Here is a 23,706-nt window from a genome sequence, read left to right as displayed (position 1 = left end):
GGGGGGTGATTCCCATAAGGGGCTATAACACTGCACACACTGATCTTTTACATTGATCAGTGGTTTCTCATAGGAAACCAGTGATCGATGATTCTGCCGCTTGACTGCTCATACCTGGATCTCAGGCACTGAGCAGTCATTCGGCGATCGGACAGCATAGAGGCAGGTAGGGATCCTCCGGCTTTCATGTAAGTACTTCCAGTACTTATTAGCAGCTGTATAAAATGTATTTTATTTTTGAATTTCTTTTCTTGTCTTGTCCACAGTGCTCTCTGCTGACACCTGCTGCCCATATCAGGAACTGTCCAGAGCAGGAGAAAATCCTCATTGCAAACCTATACTGCTCTGGACAGTTCCCGACACAGACAGAGGTGTTAGCAGAGAGCACTGTGGACAAGACAAAAATAAATTAAAAAAGAAAAGAATTTCCTCTGTAACATACAGCTGCCAATAAGTACTGAAAGGATTAAGGTTTTTAAATAGAAGTAATTTACAAATCTGTTTAACTTTCTGGCTCCAGTTCATTTAAAAAACTAAAAGTTTTCCACCGGAGTACCCCTTTAAATAATATGGGCAGGCCAGCATCTCTCTGCAGACGTTACAGATGCTGGCTTGAAGTGCATTCCCCTACTACTGTCCCACACAAACTCGTCTATGCTATTCCCATCACCTCCTATACCCCACAGTATCATGTCTGAGCTTCCGCAGTCACAGACAGCTTGTACTGTGCCTGAAGCTGCCGGTGATGATGTCCACAAACAGATAAGGTGGCCAGACAGGGGAGCCAATGCACTCCTGCCTGCCACCAACCCCCTTCTCTCCACCCCTTTTAAAGATTGGGTTGTGTATATTACATAGCATTTCAAGTCATTTTCTTATAGCAAGTGATGTGGGAGTGATATTGTTAAAAAGTAAGTAAAATGTGCAAGCTGCCTTTTATTAACATAAGGCTCTGTATACACTACTGTCATGGCGTCTGTTAATACCAGATCTGTCAAGTCATGACATGACAGGTTCCATTATGCATTTCATCCTTCTGTCAGACATGAAGAGTAAGGGTGCATTCACACCACGTTTTCTCTATCGGCTCCATTGGGGGACACACAACCTTGGGTATATGCTGCTGTCTCTAGGAGGCTTGACACTATGGTAACCAAAAAGTCGGCTCCTCCCAGCAGGATATACCCGCCTCCAGGCCACTGAGCAATTCAGTCTTTGCTTAGTGTCTTAAGGAGCTGGACACTGGTCTGGTGTTCTCCAGACCAGGTCTCATATTTTTTATTTTTTAGGTTTAGGGAATGTGTTAGTGCTTTATTCCTTTTTATTTCTGTTTTCAGGTGGGGACTCAGGAACTACGGTTCACTGTTTCCCCATTGCGAGAGGTGGCAGGCATCTTGGATGTACTGTTAACCCCCTCTCTCCAACGGTCAGCGCTTGGGGTTTTACCTCATGGGTCCGGGTCCCCTACCTCCCGGTTCGTCTCGCTATGAGCTTGGCTTGCTGCAGGTGAAAATGTTGACTGAAGACTACATTCTGAAGACTTCTTTAGGTAAGTTCTTCAGCATAGGTGAGTATATTTCTTTCCCTAGGTCTTGCAACAGCTGGAGACCCCTGTTTTTTGGACCTGTCATTACTAAGCTGGGGCTGGCCGTGGGATACTTATTCTTCCCCGCAGGGGGATTGTTTTTTATTATTGGGGGAGCAGTTGTGCAAGGGGCAGTGTTTCATAGTAAGGGGCACTTATTTTTTGACAATGTGTGTAACTGTATGCTCCGCAGGCTTCTCTCTGCGGGCAGGTGCGCCTTTTTACTTTCACTTTCGGCAGCCGCGGCTGCCGACGGCACTGCGCCCGCTCCGTTCCCCGGGCTCATAGGAGCTCACTAAGGCGGCGTGTGCGCTCGGGGTTTGGAGCGGGCGCCATTTCTAAGTCCCGCTGTAATTCTTCGGTAGCCCGGCGGACGTTAGCTCCGCCCACTAGGCCGCATAAGCGCTTCAGCAGCGCAAAATAGCCACGAATCAGCGCCGTGCGTGCGTTTGGGGCTTTGCAGGGGCCAATCATAGCGCCCTTGCCTCTGACCCGGCCTCTTCTTCCTATTGGCCGGTGTCTCTTCTCTCTCCTCACTGCCACAGTGCGGAGTTCTCCTCATAGCAGCTGCCTTGGGACACAGACTTGGGTGAGACTGTTCATTTTTTAGCAATGTCCGTGCCCAGAACTGTTCCTCCCTCAAAGCAGCTATCGGGAACATTAGTTAACCATTACACTTGTAAAAACTGCTCTGCAAAAATGCCAGGTTCTGCTGAACCCACTTGTTCTGCCTGCTCCACTGCTCCCCGAGACCCCCCTGATATTTCTAACCCAGGTGCTCCTTCAGACACGGGTTCGGCCGCCCCTCCAGCCTGGGTTTCCTCCCTCTCCCAGTCTATATCCGACTTGGCACAGGTCTCCCGTTCTGTGGTGACTGCCTTGGAGAGGGCTACCCTTCACCGGCCCTCTAGAAGGTCCCGTTCCCCTTCTCCCTACGCTTCACATAAGCGTAATAGGGGTGTCTCCTCTGACTCATCCCCTGAGTCTTCTGGTAGACACGGGCATTTCCTCTCGCAGGTCTCGCCCAGCCGCTTCTTCAGGCCACACGCGTCACTCTTCCAGAGGACGTTCCCGGGGTCACCGCTCTGGCTCTCCTAAGCCACGTATCAGGTCGGAGTCTCCCTCTTCTAGGGCCACCTCCACTCGTTCGCACTCTCCTGGAGAGCTGGAGGACGAGGTTTCCAATTCGGCATCTGACTCAGAGGACCGTTCGGACTCAGTGGACACGGTGAACTCATTGGTTATGGCCATAAGAGCCCCCTTTAACATAGAGGACCCAGGAACTTCGGACGCAGTTCCAGAAGTATCCTTTCATCGTCCCCGACCGGCACCCAAAGTGTTCAGCTCTCATGCTGAATTTGATGCCATTCTAGAATCTGCCTGGAAGCCCCCTGAGAAGAAGTTTCAGGTACTGAAGAAAGTTCAAGCGCAATATCCTTTCGCCAAGGACCTTGTCTCCAAATTGACATCCTCTCCGGCGGTGGATCCTCCGGTTTCCCGCCTCTCTAAAGCTACTACTTTGCCTCTGGCGGATGCAGCTGCTTTCAAGGATCCGGCAGACAAAAAGGTTGAATCCTTAGCGAAGTATGCTATTGAAGCAGCGGGTGCCTCCCTGCTTCCTGCCTTTGCCTCCACCTGGGTGTCTAAGGCCCTTTCGGTTTGGCATTCCCAACTCCGTCAGGGCATTCTTTCGGGATCTCCCCCGGAAGAACTGTCTGCTCTGGCCCTCCAATGTTCCAAAGCTTCCTTGCACTCAGCTCGCTGCGCTGCCTTTGCCACCGGTAATCTAGAGGCCCTCCGTCGTTCCATTTGGCTTAAAACATGGAACGCGGATGCTGCTTCTAAGAGGTCTCTCACCGAGATTCCTTTTACCGGTTCCCGACATTTCGGCAAGCGCCTGGATGAGATTATCTCTGAGGCGAGAGGTGGCAAGAGCTCCTTATTACCTCAAAACAAGTCTAGTATTTATTTCTGCAGAAAGTCTTCTTCCTTTCGGTCCTTTCGGATGTCTGGCCCCTCTTAAGGGTCCGGCCAGGCGCCTTCACGTGACAAGAAGGTCCCCTTTTTCAAGACGCGTCCTTCTTGGAAGTCGGACACCAACCGTTCCGGACGTTTTGCGGCCAAATCGAGCAACCGTAAACCCACTTCTGCATGAAGGGACGCCCCCACCCGTAGCTTTTTCTCGGGTGGGAGGTCGCCTCTTGCTCTTTCGAGACGTTTGGATCACGCACATTCAGGACCCCTGGGTCAGGGACGTGGTGTCCAACGGACACCGGATAGAATTTGCCTCCCTTCCGAGGGATCGTTTTTTTCAGTCCCGTGCTCCCCGATCTCCCTCGCTCATTCAGGGTGTCATTGTCCCAGTTCCTTCAAGGGAATGCTTTTGGAGTTTCTATTCCAATCTTTTCATGGTTCCCAAGAAAAACGGTTCTGTGCGGCCAATCCTGGATCTAAAACGTCTCAACCAACATCTTCTTCTCCGCCATTTCCGAATGGAATCTCTCCGTTCGGTGGTGGCGTCCATGAATCAAGGGGAGTTTCTTTCCTCGGTGGACATAAAGGATGCCTACCTCCACGTTCCAATTTTTCTCGACACCAGCGGTATCTCCGCTTTGCGGTTCCGGAAGGTCATTATCAATTTGTGGCTCTCCCCTTCGGTCTGGCCACAGCGCCACGAGTCTTTACCAAGATTCTGGCGCCTGTGGTAGCTCTGTTACGGTCAAGAGGGGTATCAGTAATACCCTACTTGGACGACCTCCTCATCAAGGCCTCCACCAGAGCCCAGGCTCTGGAGAATGTGAGCCTCACTCTTCAGACCTTATGTCGCTTCGGGTGGATGGTCAACCGAGACAAGTCAGTTCTCTCCCCCACCCAGTCTCTGATCTTCTTGGGGCTTCAGTTCGGCCTCGGCTCGGATTTGCCTCCCGCCGGACAAACGTCGGACAAATGTCTGGCTCTCTTGTTGGGAGTCCGCTCCCTCCGGATACCATCCCCGGTCACCATCCGTACTTGCATGGAAGTCCTGAGTCGAATGGCGGCAGCGATGGAGGCCGTACCCTTTGCCCAGTTTCATTACCGTCCTCTTCAGCTGGAGATTCTTGCCTGGTGGGACAGGTCTCCTCTCTCTCTATCTCAAGATTGTTCTCCCTCTTCGGACCCGTCGGTCTCTGCGCTGGTGGCTCCGCTCCCCCCGTCTTCTTCAGGGGTGTTCACTCCTTCCCCTCCACTGGCAGGTGGTCACGACAGATGCCAGTCTGTCGGGCTGGGGGGGTGTTTTCAGGGATCAGACGGTTCAAGGCCTCTGGTCTCCCCAAGAAGCCCTTCTTTCCATAAACATCTTGGAACTGAGGGCAATTTATCTTTGTCTGAAGCATTGGGAGTCCCTGCTTCAGGGCCACCCTGTCTGTGTCCAGTTGGACAATGCCAGGGCTGTGGTGTACATCAACCGTCAGGGCGGCACTTGCAGCTCAGCAGCCATGTCCAAGGTGACAAAGATCCTCCTCTGGGCGGAACAGGTTGTTCCAGCCACTTTGGCGATTCACATTCCGGGAGTGCTCAGCTGGGAAGCGGATTTCCTCAGTCGGTCCTCAGCTGACCCCGGAGAGTGGTCCCTTCTTCCGAAGGTGTTCGCACAGATCTGCCACCTCTGGGGGACCCCAGACGTGGATCTCTTCGCGTCTCGACACAACCGGAAAATTCCGGTTTGTGTAAAAATCCAGGGACCCCCTGGCTCTAGCCGTGGATGCCCTAGTAATTCCGTGGTCGGGCTTTATCCATCCCTACCTGTTCCCTCCTCTCCCACTCCTTCCCAGGGTTCTGAGGAAGCTCAAGGCAGAAGGAGTCCCCGCCATTTTGGTGGCTCCAGGCTGGCCTCAAAGGGCATGGTACGCCGATGTGGTCTGGCTTCTGGACGACGTTCCGTTCCGTCTTCCACTTCGTCCAGACCTACTGTCTCAGGGTCCCCTTTGCCACCCCAATTTACAGTCGCTGCATTTGACGGCGTGGCGGTTGAGACCGCGGTTCTGAGGGCCCGCGGCTTCTCTTCCCAGGTAATTCGCACCATGCTCAGGGCTCGCAAGCCCTTCTCTGCGAAGATTTATCACTGTACCTGGCGGGCTTACTTTCGTCGGTGCGAAGCTCAGACCTTTTCTCCAGTTACCTTTTCCGTTCCCCGTCTCCCCTCTTTTTTGCATTTAGGGTTGGAACAAGGGCTGGCCCTTAGCTCCCTTAAGGGTCAGATTTCGGCCCTTTCCATTCTCTTTCAGCATCCTCTGGCTTCCAATTCGCATGTCCGGACCTTCCTGCAGGGCGTGGCACACGCTGTCCCCCCTTACCGGTCCCCTTCTTCCCCTTGGGACTTGAACTTAGTTCTAGGCGCCCTCCAGGACGCACCTTTTGAGCCTCTTAGGGAGGTTCCCCTTCGCCTCTTATCCTAGAAGGTGGCTTTTCTTATGGATATTACTTCCATTAGGAGAGTATCTGAACTGGCAGCTCTCTCCTGCCATTCTCCTTTCCTGATAGTTCATCAGGACAAGGTTGTTTTCCGGCCAGATCCGTCCTTCTTACCTAAGGTCGTTTCGGCTTTTCATCTAAACAAGGACATTGTCCTCCCGTCCTTTTGTCCCGCTCCTTCTCATCCCAGGGATCGCTTACTCCACAAATTGGATGTGGTACGGGCTGTTCGGACTTATCTTTCTGTCACCTCTTCCTTTTGTCAGTGCGATTCTTTTTTCGTCCTTACGGAAGGTCGCCGAAAGGGACAGCCTGCTTCCAAGGCCACCATTTCTCGGTGGATCCGATGTGCTATTTCGGAAGCTTACCGCTGCAAGGGGAAGATCCCACCGTTCAGGGTTTTGGCTTATTCCACCCACTCTGTGGGGGCATCCTGGGCTCTCCGAAACAAGGCCTCGGCCTCACAGATCTGTAAAGCGGCCACCTGGTTGTCTTTGCACACTTTTTCGAGATTCTACCAGGTTCATACTTTCGCATCGGCTGATGCTAGTCTGGGACGTAAAGTGTTGCAGGCGGCGGTGGTACAGCCGACTGCCTGACCTTTTTTCTCTGCCCACCCAAGGGACGGCTTTGGTACGTCCCAAGGTTCTGTTTTCCCCAATGGAGCCGATAGAGAAAAAGGAGATTTTTTAGACTTACCGTAAAATCTCTTTCTCGAAGGATCCATTGGGGGACACAGAACCTTGGGTATATGCTGCTGTCTCTAGAGGCTTGACACTATGGTAACCAAAAAGTCGGCTCCTCCCTGCAGGATATACCCGCCTCCAGGCCACTGAGCAATTCAGTTTTAGTCCCAGAGCAATAGGAGGAGACCAACAGGTCAAAGGAAAAACCTTGAACTGTTCGAGAACCAGAAGAAAAATTAACTGAACACACCCTCGAACAGATAACCGAAAAGGAACCCCAGAAAAGGGCGGGAGCTGTGTCCCCCAATGGATCCTTCGAGAAAGGGATTTTACGGTAAGTCTAAAAAATCTCCTTTTGCAATACAGTTCCCATATCAGTTTTTTGATGAAAAACTGATTCCTCAAAACTGGACGAAACTGTATCAAAACATGTGTACAAATTTTAACCTATATACAGTTAAAGCGTACCTGTCAGATCCAACAAATTTTTTTTTTTTTTTTTTTTAATATATCACTCAGTACCTAATCCTGGCCATGTACATTTATTTTTTTATGTGTCTAGCACCTTTTATTTATTTTTTTAATTACACTTTTAATTTAGCTCACTAGTCTGAATTCCTCTCAGAGGGGGCGTGGCCTCACTGTGCAGGTCTCCGCCCCCTCCCTCAGTATGCTGTCTGCTCACATCTCCCCTAGCATTAGCAAAACTACAACTCCCAGCTTGTCCTCACTGACAGTAGCGGGACACAAGATGACAGTGGGAGGATTTTTCCTCCAGGTGTGAGCCCTGCACTCACAGCTGTCAATCAAGGAAGTGTGTCCATGACATAGGTGATGACGCATGGACACAGCAGGACTAGACTAGTATGTGTCCAAGCAGGCAGGGGGGGCAGTTGTTTGACTGGCTTTTTTAGTATGAAATACTGAAAATTTTCTAATGAAAGCAATTGCAAAACCAATTGGTTATACATGCTTTTATTTATGTCCTTGGCCGGCTCTCGCGATATAACGCGGGGTCACTCGGTGACCCCGTGTCCTATCGGGTCGGTCCTGGCGCGTAACTGAAGCCGGGACCTGGGCTTATAGCGCGGTGTCGCGAGCTATTAACCCTTTAAAACTAAATTAGAAAACTAAAGTAAAAGCTTCCCGGCTGCTCATCGGGGCTGATCGGGACCACCGCAGTGAAAATGCGGTGTCCCGATCAACTAAGATGAGAGCGGAGGTCCTCTTACCTTCCTCCGGCGTGTCCGATCGGCGATTGATTGCTCCAAGCCTGAGATGCAGGCTTGTGCAATCGACCTCCGATAACACTGATCAATGCAAAGCTATGGCTTTGCAATGATCAGTGTAAAAGATCAGTGTGTGCAATGTTATAGCCCCCTATGGGAGCTATAACACTGCAAAAAGAAAGTGTAAAAAAAAGTTAATAAATGTGATTTAACCCTTTCCTTAATAAAAGTCCAAATCACCCCCCTTTTCCCATAAAAAAAACATGTAAATAAAAATAAATATAAACATATGTGGTATCACCGCGTGCGTAAATGTCCGAACTATAAAAATATATAATTAATTAAACCGCACGGTCAATGGCGTACGCGCAAATAAATTCCAAAGTCCAAAATAACATATTTTAGGTCACTTTTTATATCATGAAAAAATGAATAAAATGTGATCAAAAAGTCCGATAAATGCAAAAATGGTACTGCTAAAAACTTCAGATCACGACGCAAAAAATGAGCCCTCATACCGCCCCGTACGCAGTAAAATAAAAAAATGTATAGGTGTGTCAGAAGATGACAATTTTAGACGTATACATTTTCCTGCATTTAGTTATGATGTAAAATCAAACCGATATAAGTAGGGTATCATTTTAATCTTATGGACCTACAGAAGGTGTCATTTTTACTGAAAAATGTACTACGTAGAAACGGAAGCCCCAAAAAGATACAAAATGGCGTTTTTTCTTCCATTTTGTCGCACAATGATTTTTTTTTGTTTCGACGTAGATTTTTGGGTAAAATGACTAATGTCACTGCAAAATAGAATTGGTCGCGCAAAAAATAAGCCATCATATGGATTTTTAGGTGCAAAATTGAAAGGGTTATGATTTTTTAAAGGTAAGGAGGAAAAAACGAAAGTGCAAAAAAACGGAAAAACCCGTGGTCCTTAAGTGGTTAAGAAAAAACGTATACATTTTTAACTTTTCACTCCATTATGAATAAAGTTTCACTTGTTTGATTGAAACTCCCAAGAAAAAAACTGTGCAAAGTCAAAAACCGTATGGTGAAAGCCGTATGGAACGGTACGCACATACGGCTCTATGCGGTTTCAATTGACTCCCATGTTTAAAATAAACGTATACGGTTTAATACGGTTTTTCACCCGGAGCAAAAACCGTGGTTGTAGGCTACGGTTTTGGGTACGGGAAAAAAACGGACAAAACCGTACAAGATGCAAAACGGATGTAATCGGATGCATCGTTTGGCATATGGTTTTCAATGGAGAGTCAATGCATACGGTTTTCAATACGGTTCCATATGGTTTTCACATTGAAAACGTATACGGGAACTGTATTGCAGAAACGCGGTGTGAATGCAGCCTTATGCTGCACTGTTCTTTAATCTCTAATCTTCCAAGACTACAAATGGAGGCTGGAATCTGCAGTATGAGCAGAGCTTGACTGAGATGTTTCAGTATAATATGATGAGCTCGGCATGTTGTGGGAATAACACTAAGGAGAATTTGTTTCCTCAGATAAGTCTTACTACACTGCGGCTCTTTGAGGAGATTCTACAGTTCCCGGAGGAGATCTGTATGTACAGTCTGGTGCTGCGTAACCTGGAATCCAGGGGATATCTGTCTGCTGTCCACGAGGAAAGCAGAGGACAAGACAGTGAAGCTTTCGAAGGCACAGAGTAAGTGGCAGCATTTCTGTATAAGTAACCCAGTGTTCCCCAACTTGTGTGTCTACAGCTGTTGAAAAACTACAACTTCCAGCATGCCCGGACAGCCTTCGGCTGTCCGGGCATGCTGGGAGTTGTAGTTTTGCAACAGCTGGAGGCTCACTGGTTGGGAAACGCTGAAGTAACCGATCGCACCACAACAGCATTTCTACCTAAGAGTGTATAATCAGCATACTGCTGACAGTCAGACTATTATCTGCGGTGTCATGGTCTGTAGTCATGATAGTGGTCTTATCACCTGCAGTGAGCTGGAAGAAGACCCCTACTTCACAGATGGCTTTCCAGATACAGGCCTGAGGCTTAATAATGGAAACAAAGACCGCAGTACGGAATCGTCCGGAACAGAACAAAATGTCAGGAGGTAAGGATATAGGATGGTGAATGGAGGATAGAAATATATCAGCCAGGACTAATAAAGTGTACAGCTTATGGCCGGGCATTACTAAATAATTGCATTACTGAATAAACGATGGTTCTTACGTTATACAGCTTCTTGTCACTTGTTCCAGAAGAAATGAAATCTTCAGACTCAGGGTTTGACACTTACTTGCAGGATGCTCTGGTCCAGGTAAGGAAGCTCTGCTGCTGTTCATTTATTTTTTAACAACTTTTTTTTCAGACCGGCGATTTGCGGCAGTTCTGGGTCAATCGGGTCTCCGGTGACCCGGAAAAAAAGGGTGAATGGGGCTGTCCGAGACACCCAGCAGGAGTGACGGGTGCCACCTCACGATCACGTGATTGATTGGTCGGAACGACCGACCAATCACTACCCTGCTGGACGGTGATCGGGGCCGGTGGGGGTTTCCTACCTTTGCCTTGCCTGACGGGGGGTCCCCTCAGGAGCGGCGGTGGCGGGCAGGAGCAGTGGCAGCAGCGGCGGAGATGCAGGCGGCAGGATACAGCAGGAGGGGAGGCGTGTTCACCTCCTGCTGTTGCTTAGCAACAACTCTCAGCATGCACAGCCAAAGGGCATGCTGGGAGTTGTAGTTTTGCAACAGCTGGAGTTCCAACTACAACTCCCAGCATGCCCTTTGGTAATTTGTGCATGCTGGGGATTGTAGTTATGCAACAGCTGGAGGCACATTTTTTCTATGAAAAAGTGTGCATCTAGCTGTTGCATAACTACAACTCCCAGCATGCACGGACAGCCGAAGGGCATGCTGGGAGTTGTAGCAGTGTGCCTCCAGCTGTTGCAAAACTACAACTCTCATCATGCCCTTCGGCTGTCAATACATGCTGAGAGTTGCAGTTTTGCAACAGCTGAAGGCACTCTGGTGGTGAAACAGAGATTGTGGCCTAACTCAATGTTTCACAACCGGTGTGCCTCCAGCTGTTGCAAAAATACAACTCCCAGCATGTATGGTCTGTTAGTGCTACATTCAAATGGGCGGGTTTACAGCTAGTTTTCTGCTGCAAGTTTGAGATGCGGCAAATTTTCCGCCGCAGCTCAAACTCCCAGCGAGAAACTCCCGCCCATGTGAATGTATCCTAAAACACTACACTACACTAACACAAAATAAAAAGTAAAACACTATATATACACATTCCCCTAACACTAACATGCTGGTGTTGCTCCAAAATTTGTAAAGCAATTTCTCCTGAGTACGGAAATACCCCATATGTGGACGCAAAGTGCTCTGCGGGCGCACAACATGGCTCAGAAGTGAGAGCACCATGTACATTTGAGGTCTAAATTGGTGACTTGCACAGGGGTGGCGGATTTTACAGCGGTTCTGACATAAACGCAAAACAATAAACACCCACATATGACCCCATTTTGGAAACTACACCCATCACGGAATGTAACAAAGGGTATAGTGAGCCTTAACACCCCACAGGTCTTTGACTAATTTTCATTAAAGTTGGATGGGAAAATGAAGAAAAAATTTTTTTTCACTAAAATGCTGGTGTTACCCTACATTTTTTATTTTCGCAAGGGAAAATAGGAAAAAAGCCCACCAAAATGTGTAACCCCATTTCTTCTGAGTAAGAAAATACCCCATATGTGGATGTAAAATGCTCTGCGGGCGCACTACAATGCCCAGAAGAGAGGGAGCGCCATTGAGCTTTTGAAGAGAGAATGTGTCCGAAATTGGACCCCCCCCCCAATGTGACCCTATTTTGGAAACTACACCCCTCATGTAATGTAATAAGGGGGTACAGTGAGCATTTACACCCCACAGGTGTCTGTGAAAATTTTATTTTTCATTTGCACAGCCTACTTTTTCTAAAGATCTGTCAAATGCCAGTGGATTGTAAATGCTCACTGCATCCCTTATTAAATTCTGTGAGGGGTGTAGTTTCTAAAATGGGGTCACATGTGGGGGGGGTCCATTGTTCTGGCACCACGGGGGGCTTTATAAACACACATGGCCCCCGACTTCTATTCCAACCAAATTTTCTCTCCAAAAGCCCAGTAGCGCTCCTCTTCTGAGCATTGTAGTTCGCCCTCAGAGCACTTTACATCCACATATGGGGTATTTCCATACTCAGAGGAAATGGGACTACAAAATTTGGGAGGCTTTTTCTCCTATTACCCCTTGTGAAAATGAAAAATTTGGGGTAGCACCAGCATTTTAGTGAAAAAAATCGAATTTTTTATTTTCACGTCAAACACCTGTACCCCTTGTTACATTCCTTGAGGGGTGTAGTTTCCAAAATAGTATGCCATGTGTTTTTATTTATTTATAATTTTTTTTGCTGTTCTGGCACCATAGGGGGCTTCCTAAATGTGACATGCCCCCCAAAAACCACTTCCGAAAAACTCACTCTCCAAAATCCCACTGTCGCTCCTTCCCTTCTGAGCCCTCTAGTGCACCCACAGAGCACTCTACATACTTATATGAGGTATTTCCTTACTCGAGAGAAATTGGGTGACAAATTTTAGGGTGATTTCTCTCTTTCAAAAACTGGGTCTACAAGAACATGGGAGTGTAAAAAATGAAGATTTTGAATGTTCTCCTTCACTTTGCTGCTATTCCTGTGAATACACTTACTAAATGTCATTTTGAATACTTTGGGGGGTGCAGTTTCTGTAATGGGGTCATTTATGGGATATTTCTAATATGAAGGTCCTTCAAAACTGAACTGGTCCCTGAAAATTCTGATTTTGAAAATTTTGTTAAAAATTGGAAAATTGCTGCTGATCTTTGAAGCCCTCTAGTGTATTCCAAAAGTAAAAACATGTCAACTTTATGATGCCAAAATACAATTTATTTGGCATGTCTATTTTCCTTGCAAGCAGAGAGCTTCAAAGTTAAAAGAATACAAAATTTGTAAATTTTTAATGAAATTTTGGAATTTGGAAGTATCGACGAAAATTTACCACTATGTTAAAGTAGAATATGTCATGAAAAAAACAATCTCGGAATCAATGAAAAATAAAAGCATTCCAGAGTTATTACCTCTTAATTTTACCCCAAAATCCCAGGAAAAGTTATTGACTCGAGTATAAGCCTAGGGTGGGAAATACATCATTCCCCCCTGTCATCAACACCCTCATCATCATCATCACCACCTGTCATCATCACCCTCGTCATCATCCCACACCCCCCTTCATCATCCCCTTGTCATCATCCCACACCCCCCTTCATCATCCCCTTGTCATCATCCCACACCCCCCTTCATCATCCCCTTGTCATCATCCCACACCCCCCCTTCATCATCCCCTTGTCATCATCCCCCCCCCTTCATCATCCCACACCCCCCCTTCATCATCACCACATGTCATCAGCCCCCCCCTTCATCATCACCGCTTGTCAATGTCTGATACAGTGGTCTTCAACCTGCGGACCTCTAGAGGTTTCAAAACTACAACTCTTGCTGGGAGTTGTAGTTTTGAAACCTCTGGAGGTCCGCAGGTTGAAGACCACTGCAGCCTTTGACATCATCCAGCCCCCCCCCTCTCACCCCCTTTAGTTCTGTACAGTACTCGCCTCCGCTCGGCGCTGGTCCGGTGCTGCAGGACTGTCCGGTGGGGAGGTCGTCCGGTGGGATAGTGGTTCCGGGCTGCCATCTTCACCGGGGGGCCTCTTCTCCGCGCTTCGGGCCCGGAATAGAGGCGTTGCCTTGACCACGGCGCAGAGGAACGTTGGTAATGAACGTACCTCTGCGTCGTCGTCAAAGCAACGTGACTATTCCGGGGCCGGGCCCGAAGCGCGGAGAAGAGGCATCCCGGTGAAGATGGAAAGCCCGGAACCACTATCCCACCGGACCACCTCCTCACCGGACAGTCCTGCAGCACCGGACCAGCGCACCCTAACGTCCCGCCGAGCGGAGGTGAGTACAGAACTAAAGGGGGTGAGAGGGGGGGGGGGGGGGGGCTGGATGATGTCAAAGGCTGCAGTGGTCTTCAACCTGCGGACCTACAGAGGTTTCAAAACTACAACTCCCAGCAAGCCTGGACAGTCGATGGCTGCCCGGGCTTGCTGGGAGTTGTAGTTCTGAAACCTCTGGAGGTCCGCAGGTTGAAGACCACTGAGGACGGAGAGTTCACTCGAGTATAAGCCGAGGGGGGTGTTTTCAGCACGAAAAATCGTGCTGAAAAACTCGGCTTAAACTCGAGTATATATGGTAATGCTTAAAGTGACAGTGGTCAGATGTGCAAAAAAATGCTCTGGTCCTTAAGGTGAAAATGGGCTTGGTCCTTAAGGGGTTAATTTTAAAAAGTTTTTAGTCTAACATAGGTGAGATAGTTTCTTCCTTGCACGTTCTTTTCCCCCACTATTTTGTCTAGCATATTGAACTTCTTGTTTCTGTTCTTTTATCAGGCACATATACAGACACTGTGGGATGCCCACTTTTTAAGAAACACGCATTTCCACAGGCATGTCTATTGAAGTCAGTCTTTCTGGGCATTAAAGGGGTACTCCGGTGGAATTTTTTTTTTTACTCCTTAAGGACATAGGGCGTACCTGTACGCAGTGACCCCGCATCACACCGGGTCGGTCCCGGCTGCTAACGATAGCCGGGACCCTGGGCTAACAGCGCGGGCATCGATCGTTGTGCCGTGCGCTGTTAACTCTTCAGACGCAGCGTTCAAAGTTGACTGCTGCGTCTGAAAGCGAAAGTAAACGCTTACCGGCAGCTCAGTTGGGCTGATCGGGACATCGCGATAAAAATGCGATGGTCCGATCAGCTGGGACGCAGGCGGAGGTCCCCTTACCTGACTCCGATCGTTGATTGATTGCTCCAAGCCTGAGCTACAGGCTTGAGCAATCGAGCCCCTATCTCACTGATCTGTGCAAAGCTATGGCTTTGCATGGATCAGCATAAGAGATCAGTGTGTGCAGTGTTATAGGTCCCTATGGGACCTATAACACTGCAAAAAAAAAGTGGAAAAAAAAAGTTAACAAAGATCATTTAACCCCTTCCCTAATAAAAGTTTGAATCACCCCCCTTTTCGCATAAAAAAAAAAAACAAACTGTGTGAATAAAAATAAACATATGTGGTATCGCCGCGTGCGAAAATGTCCGAACGATAAAAATATATCGTTAATTAAATCTTATGGTCAATGGCGAACGCGCAAAAAAATTCCAAAGTCCAAAATTGTGTATTTTTGGTCCCTTTTTATATCATGAAAACTTTTTATATCATGATGAAAAGCGATCAAAAAGTCCAATCAATACAAAAATGGTACCGATAAAAACTTCAGAACACGCAAAAAATGAGCCCTCATACCGGCCCATACGCAGAAAAATAAAAAAGTTATAGGGGTCAGAAGATGAGAATTTTTAAAATATAAATTTTCCTGCATGTAGTTATGATTTTTTCCAGAAGTACGACAAAATCTAACCTATATAAGTAGGTATCATTTTAATCGTATGGACCTACAGAACAAAGATAAGGTGTCATTTTTACCGAAAAATGTACTACGTAGAAACAAAAGCCCCCAAAAATTACAAAATTACATATATTCTTCAATTTTGTCACACAATGATTTTTTTTTCTGTTTCGCCGTGGATTTTTGGGTGAAATTACTAATGTCACTGCAAAGTAGAATTGGTGGTGCAAGAAATAAGCCATAATATGGAATTTTATGTGCAAAATTGAAAGCGTTATGATTTTTAGAAGGTGATGAGGAAAAAATGAAAATGCAAAAACGGAAAAACCCTGCGTCCTTAAGGGGTTAAATTAAACGGGTACTACCATGCTGACAACTTATCCCCGATCTAAAGGATAGGGGATAAGTTGCCTGATCGCGCGAGGTCCCACCGCTGGGGACCCCCGCGATCTCGCACGCAGCACCCCGCTCTCATCAGGCCCCGGAGCGAACATCCGCTCCAGGTCTGATGACGGGGCCGGTGATCGTGACGTCACAGCTCCGCCCCCGTGTGACATCACACTCCGCCCCCTCAACGCAAGTCTATGACAGGGGCGAGACAGCTGTCTCGCCCCCTGCCATAGAATAACATTGAGGGGGCGGAGCATGACATCACATGGGGGGCGGAGCCGTGACGTCACGATGTTTGCTCCGGGGCCTGATGAGAGCGGGGTGCTGCGTGCGAGATTGCGGGGGTCCCCAGCGCAATCAGGCAACTTATCCCCTATCCTTTAGATAGGGGATAACTTGTCAGCACGGTAGTACCCCTTTAACTGGTGCCAGAAAGTTAAATGGATTTGTAAATTACTTCTATTAAAAAAAATCTTAATCCTTCCAGTACTTATTGGCTGCTGAATACTACAGAGGAAATTCTTTTCTTTTTGGAACACAGTGCTCTCTGCTGACATCATGAGCACAGTGCTCTCTGCTGACATCTCTGTCCATTTTAGGAACTGTCCAGTGCAGCATATGTTTGCTATGGGGATTTTCTCCTACTCTGGACAGTTCTTAAAATGGACAGAGATGTCAGCAGAGAGAGCACTGTGCTCGTGATGTCAGCAGAGAGCTCTGTGTGCCAAAAAGAAAAGAATTTCCTCTGTAGTATTCAGCAGCTGATAAGTACTGGAAGGATTAAGATTTTTTTAATAGAAGTAATTTACAAATCTGTTTAACTTTCTGGCACCAGTTAATTAAAAAAAAAAAAAGTTTTCCACCGGAGAGCCCCTTTATCATATTAGTAAATCAGTCTTCTAAAACAGTGTTTCCCAACCAGTGTTTATGCAGCACTATAACTCCCAGCATGCCCGGACAGCCTTCGGCTGTCCGGGCATGCTGGTAGTTGTAGTTTTGCATACTGCTGGAGGCATCCTGGTTGGGAAATACTGTGCTACAACATCCCCAGATTCAAGACCCCTTTTGTTCTATGTATCATTTGTAAATGTAATTCTTTTATCGTTTATTCAGTACCGAGGCTGCTGCCAGCATGCATCATCATGGGGATGGCCGACATCATCACAACCACTAAGTACAAGTCATTCGGGACAGGAGGAATTCTATGAGGGGCTTTTTCTTCAGGTTTTGCTTGATCGGCTGGGGAGTATCCTGGACCAGGTAGTGTTTTCGCCATGTTTGTTTAGGTTTTCATTTAAAGGATTTTTCCAGGACTTTTCTATTGATGGCTTATGCTTATAATAGGCCATCAATATTTGATAGGTTTAGGTTACACTATATGGACGCTGATCAAATAGGCCTCTTCACTTACCTGCCAGGCATAGCTCCATACATTTGGCTGTGGCTATACCTGATATTAAAGGGGTATTCCAGGGAAAAGTTTATATATATATATATATATATATATATATATATATATATATATATATATCTCAATTGGCAACAGAGTTAAACAGATTTGTAAATTACTTCTATAAAAAAAATCTTAATCTTTCCAGTACTTATCAGCTGCTGAAGTTGAGTTGTTTTCTGTCTTGCAACAGTGCTCTCTGCTGAGACCCCTGTCTGTCTCGGGAACTGCACAGAGTAGAAGAGGTTTGCTATGGGGATTTGCTTCTACTTTGAACAGTTCCTGAGATAGGTCTCATCAGAGAGCACTTAGACAGAAACGAACAACTCAACTTCAGCAGCTCAAGTACTGAAAGGATTAAGATTTTTAAATTGAAGCAATTTACAAATCTGTTTAACTTTCTGGAGCCAGTTGATATACTGTGTAAAAAAAAGTTTTTTTTCATGGATAACCTCTTTAACCCCTTAAGGACGCAGGACGTAAATGTACGTCCTGGTGAGGTGGTACTTAACGCACCAGGACGTACATTTACGTCCTAAGCATAACCGCGGGCATCGGAGCGATGCCCGTGTCATGCGCGGCTGATCCCGGCTGCTGATCGCAGCCAGGGACCCGCCGGCAATGGCCGACGCCCGCGATCTCGCGGGCGTCCGCCATTAACCCCTCAGGTGCCGGGATCAATACAGATCCCGGCATCTGCGGCAGTTCGCGATTTAAATGAACGATCGGATCGCCCGCAGCGCTGCTGCGGGGATCCGATCATTCATAACGACCCACGGAGGTCCCCTCTCCTTCCTCCGTGCGGCTCCCGGCGTCTCCTGCTCTGGTCTGTGATCGAGCAGACCAGAGCAGGAGATGACCGATAATACTGATCTGTTCTATGTCCTATACATAGAACAGATCAGTATTAGCAATCATGGTATTGCTATGAATAGTCCCCTCCCCCAATAAAAAAGTAAAACGTCAGTTTTTTCCTATTTTACCCCCAAAAAGCGTAAAAAACATTTTTTATAGACATATTTGGTATCGCCGCGTGCGTAAATGTCCGAACTATTAAAATAAAATGTTAATGATCCCGTACGGTGAACGGTGTGAACGAAAAAAAAAAAAAAAGTCCAAAATTCCTACTTTTTTAATACATTTTATTAAAAAAAAAATTATAAAAAATGTATTAAAAGTTTTTTATATGCAAATGTGGTATCAAAAAAAAGTACAGATCATGGCGCAAAAAATGAGCCCCCATACCGCCGCTTATACGGAAAAATAAAAAAGTCATCAAAATAAAGGGATTATAAACGTACTAATTTGGTTAAAAAGTTTGTGATTTTTTTAAAGCGCAACAATAATATAAAAGTATATAATAATGGGTATCATTTTAATCGTATTGACCCTCAGAATAAAGAACACACGTCATTTTTACCATAAATTGTACGGCGTGAAAACAAAACCTTCCAAAATTAGCAAAATTGCGTTTTTCGTTTTAATTTCCCCACAAAAAGTGTTTTTTGGTTGCGCCATACATTTTATGATATAATGAGTGATGTCATTACAAAGGACAACTGGTCGCGCAAAAAACAAGCCCTCATACTAGTCTGTGGATGAAAATATAAAAGAGTTATGATTTTTAGAAGGCGAGGAGGAAAAAATGAAAACGTAAAAATTCCTTAAGGCCAAAATGGGCTGAGTCCTTAAGGGGTTAAAGTAAATGGTGTGAGCTGCAATAGCAGGTACAGCTGCTCCCAAATATACTGAGCTGTGCCTGATTGTATAGTGATGGTCTATCCTGACCCTTATCAATGATAAAACTCCTTGAAGTTTTTCTAAACATATTGCTTTATCACTGTGTAACTTTACCTCTCTATAATTCCCATGCTGTACACACACATATATATATATATATATATATATATATATATATATATACACAGTGGTCCCTCAAGTTACAATAATAATTGGTTCCAGGATGACCATTGTATGTTGAAACCATTGTATGCTGAGACCATCACTCTATGGAAACTGGTAATTGGTTCTGAAGCCACCAAAATGAGGATTAAAGAAAAATAAGTAGATAACTAATAGAGATAAAACAAGTCCTTACATATAAAAGTAAGAAAGATCTGCTGGGAGCTGTAAATCTCTGTCTATGTCAGTGTTTCCCAACCAGGGTGCCTCCAACTGTTGCAAAACTACAACTCCCAGCATTCCCGGACAGCCGTTGGTAGTTTTGCAACAGCTGGAGGCACCCTGGTTGGGAAACAATGGTTTACAGGAGCTTCTCAGGGTCCTATACAGTACACACAGTGTCCCAAATGGAGCCGCCCTTACTTGGTGTCCAAAGGAGCAACTAACCCTGGTACAGGTAAGGAGTAGTACAGAACTTGTAGTTCCTCCCTGTACTGTAGGGGACGCTACCAGACACCAGTCAGTGCATGCACTTCAGTAATACAGGTGATTTACCAGTAAAATTCTCATTCTGATTGGTCAGTTCCTCCATTTGTGACACGTTTCACAGATCTGGACTGTCTGTACATTGTATGTTGAGTCTGGTTTCAAGTTACAATGGTCCAGAAAAAAACATAATGGCCCTCATTTACTATTCTAAACCCAACTTATTTTGTCGGGTTTTTTTGTCGCATCTTTGTCTGCGACATGTCGCAGACATCGTGCGCCAGTCTGCGACACGATGCAACATTTTTTCCCGATGGACCCGATGTGGATTCTCCCAAACCCGAAAAAGGGGCGTAACCCGCATTTCTGAGCTTTCCCACGTATTTTTAAAGGTTTCCAACCCAAATTTGTTGAATTGTTGTGGATTTTTTCCCGACAACTCAGAGGAGTTGGAAACCAAAACCAACAAAACCCACGTGCGACAAACAGGATGCGACATAATAATAAATACCAGGGGAAAAAAGCAGTCGGGTAAGAAAGCAACATAGACTTACAACCCGATTTTCTAAGTAAATGAGGGCCTATATGTTGAAACTATTGTATGTTGAGGCCATTGTAAGTTGAGGGATCACTGTATATATAGCTGATCAGCACACAAAGTGATATACTAGTGATTAGGGATCGACCGATTATCTGTATGGCTGATATTATCAGCCGATAATCACGATTTTGGGCATTATCGGTATCGGCAATTACCTTGCCGATAAGCCGATAATGCCCTGCCACCCGCACTATCGCACCGCGACAGACCCCCCCCCCCGATCCGCCACCCCGCACCGCGACCGCCCCCCGTAGTGCTGGGCGGTATACCGGTATGGATTTTTGCCCATACCGGTATACCGGTCGGGCCCCTCCCCCACCCTCCAAGTCAATAGAAAAAAATTAAACTTACCCGTAATGGGTGTGGTCCGGGCCATCCATCCTCCCTTCCTGTAGTGTCCGGCGGCATTCCGGGTGGAGGGTGAACCGGTCCGGGCTGTCCTTCTCCGGCGGTCATCTTCTCCACTCCGGGCAAGCTCCGGCCTAGTATGCTGCATAGACGCCGCTATGCCGTGACGTCAGGTGCGTCGCTGCGCACGGAGAAGAAGGACAGCCCGGACCGGTTCACCCTCCACCCGGAATGCCGCCGGACACTACTGGAAGGGAGGATGGATGGCCCGGACCACCCTGACAGGTAGGGGAGAGAAGCGGGTGGTGGCGGCGGCGGCGGCCTATGGCACCGCAAAAGCCACCGCAGTGCATTGATTTAAAGCGCCCGCTTTAAATCAATGCTCTGCAGCGGTGTCGAGGGGGGATAAATAGCCGATAACTTATACCGGAATATCGGTATAAGTTATCGGCTATCGGCCCTAACCTCCACCGATTATCGGTATCGGCCCTAAAAAAACGATATCGGTCGATTCCTACTAGTGATATAGTGCACTGCTGGTCTATATGCATTTGCTGGTAGTTCAGAACTCCACAACAATGCAAAAATAAAAGTGCGGTAATGTTTTTTATTTCTACTTTGTTGGTCACAGATTTATAGTTGTCACAGTCTTACTATAGAATGGGGGGGGGGATGTCCCGAGCTGATAGATTTCCCTTAATAGGATAACCCCTTTTAATTGAGAAATACCAGCTTCAACCCAGAGGTGATCTCATCACTGCTAGTCCTCGGGCATCCTGACGTACAGTTTTGTTAACCACATTTAAAGTGATTCGCCTTTGTGTGTATGTTACAGAATGATGGTCACTGTCATGTAAAAATAACTTTTCATTTGTCTTAGAGACATATGAAAAGTTTTGATCTGTCAGGATCTGAGTGTTCCGAGTGCTTGGCCGAACAACTTCTCCCTGCTCAGACCCCGACCAATCAAAACTATTGACTTGTCTTTAGGACATGTGTGAAGTTTTTTTAAGCGACAGGTAAACTTTAAAGGGGTACTCCGGTGAAAACCTTTTTTCTTTTAAATCAACTGGTGGCAGAAAGTTAAACATATTTGTAAATTACTTCTATTAAAAAATCTTAATCCTTCCAGTACTTATTAGCTGCTGAATGCTACAGAGGAAATTCCTTTCTTTTTGGAACATTGATGACATCACGAACACAGTTCTCTTTGCTGACATCTCTGTCCATTTTAGCAACCATGCATAGTAGATGTATGCTAAGGGCAGCATGGTGGCTCAGTGGTTAGCACCGCTGCCTTGCAGTGCTGGGGACTTGGGTTCAAATCCCACTAAGGACAACAATAAATAAAGTGTTATTATTATTATATTAACGTCAGCAGAGAGAACTGTGGTCGTGATGTCATCAGAGAGCATTCCAAAAAGAAAAGAATTTCCTCTGTAGTATTCAGCAGCTAATAAGTACAGGAAGGAATAAGATTTTTTTATAAAAGTAATTTACGAATCTGTTTAACTTTCTGCCACCAGTTGATTTAAAAGAAAAAAGGTTTTCACCAGAGTACCCCTTTAAGTATTAATGTTAGTCTACCGGTTCTGTCTTTCAGCCATATGAAATGAATTTGCAGGTCACATCTCTGCTCACCCGCATAGCTCTCTTCCCACACCCCCACATCCAGGAATATCTTTTGAATCCCTTCATCAACCTGGCCCCAGGTGCACGTACTCTCTTCTCTGTGCTTGTGCGGGTGAGTATCCAAGGGTCATGGAAAAGTAGACTAAGAGGGACAGTCCGCACACAACAAAGTATTTGTCAGCCTGCTTCTCCATTCTGACACTTTATTTTTTTTAAATGACGGGGTGTGATGAGGCAGATGTTGTTACCCTTGGGGCAGATGGCATTAACCCCTTGTATTCATGACGCCAGGGCGTGGTTTATCCTTGATACCACCCGAAGGTATACCGCTGGATCCTGGGCGGGGCATGGGGGGGGGGCAATAATGACTCTGACACCAAATTACGGATAACAGTAGCTTTACTGAGGGTAGACAGATGGTAAAGTCTATACAGTTCAGCCAGGGCCCAAGGAGGTGACCAGTGACTTCAGAGACGTTAAGTACTTGCTGGTACTTGTAGTAGATGAGGTCAATTTAATGCAGGCCACGTTGACTTGACAAATGATGACTGTGATTCAACTTGACTGATGACTGACAATACTGAGACTGTGGTTACTTGTGGCTGCAGACTGGACTTGAGGACTCCTATGACTCTGGACACTCTCTAGGACTCAACTTGACCTCAGCAAAGACTTGTAAGGAAAGAGAGAGAGCTAGCTCCACCCAGGGCTTTTATGGGGGAGACTAGCAGGGAGCCCATAGGTCACCCCTGGGATCACCTGGTCACTGGTACCTCCTGGGTTGCATTACAAGTTACATGGTGAACAGTCTTAAAGTGACAACGCTGAACACATTACATGGTATAATACATTAGAAACATATTTACATGGGGGGACAGATGCAAGGGGGGCTCAGGGGACACTGTAGGGAGACAGTCTGAAAGGGCAGAAAGAGTACGGGGTAACACCTCCCATACTGGGCCACCACACATTGTTTTGGGTTTTGTCCTTTTTTTGAAAAGGAAGTCTTTGCGCATAACAGATTATTTGATCAATAGTTTAAATATACTAGGTAGCAAGCTAGTATATTACAAGTACCCCTTATTTGACTCTCTAATCACCCCAGCCTAAACTCAGAACAACATTTCCTCTACGCTCTCTGAATGACGTGGCTTCAGAGCTACAGTAAGACTTTAGGGAGCAGATCGGAGACGTTGGTCTGTGCCCGGGCTGTCAATCCAGTGAATAGTCGTGCTCGAGGTGTGGTGACTAGTTCAGAAGGCCGCACACCCCAATGACTAGTTCAGAAGGCCGCACACCCCAATGACTAGTTCATAAGGCCGCACACCCCAATGACTAGTTCAGAAGGCCGCACACCCCAATGACTAGTTCAGAAGGCTGCACACCCCAATGACTAGTTCAGAAGGCCGCACATCCGAATGACTAGTT

At 46.5% G+C, this 23,706-nt stretch overlaps 1 protein-coding gene across 2 annotated transcripts in view; it reads left to right on the top strand.

Moving 5' to 3' along the window:
* The window catches only part of FHIP2B (FHF complex subunit HOOK interacting protein 2B), a 53,195-nt gene that overhangs the window by 26,696 nt on the left and 2,793 nt on the right, over positions 1-23,706 (top strand). For both annotated transcript variants that reach the window (XM_056571082.1, XM_056571081.1), the window contains 5 exons: positions 9,478-9,638; positions 9,931-10,047; positions 10,176-10,254; positions 16,973-17,119; positions 22,250-22,390. In XM_056571082.1, the coding sequence (XP_056427057.1) occupies positions 9,478-9,638; positions 9,931-10,047; positions 10,176-10,254; positions 16,973-17,119; positions 22,250-22,390 (645 nt within the window). The remainder of the gene's footprint in view (positions 1-9,477; positions 9,639-9,930; positions 10,048-10,175; positions 10,255-16,972; positions 17,120-22,249; positions 22,391-23,706) is intronic.

The sequence above is a fragment of the Hyla sarda genome, chromosome 4 (assembly GCF_029499605.1).
Source record: "Hyla sarda isolate aHylSar1 chromosome 4, aHylSar1.hap1, whole genome shotgun sequence".
Lineage (NCBI taxonomy): Eukaryota > Metazoa > Chordata > Amphibia > Anura > Hylidae > Hyla > Hyla sarda.
Note: the sequence above shows the minus strand (reverse complement) of the source record. Positions and strands in the feature narration are given on the sequence as shown.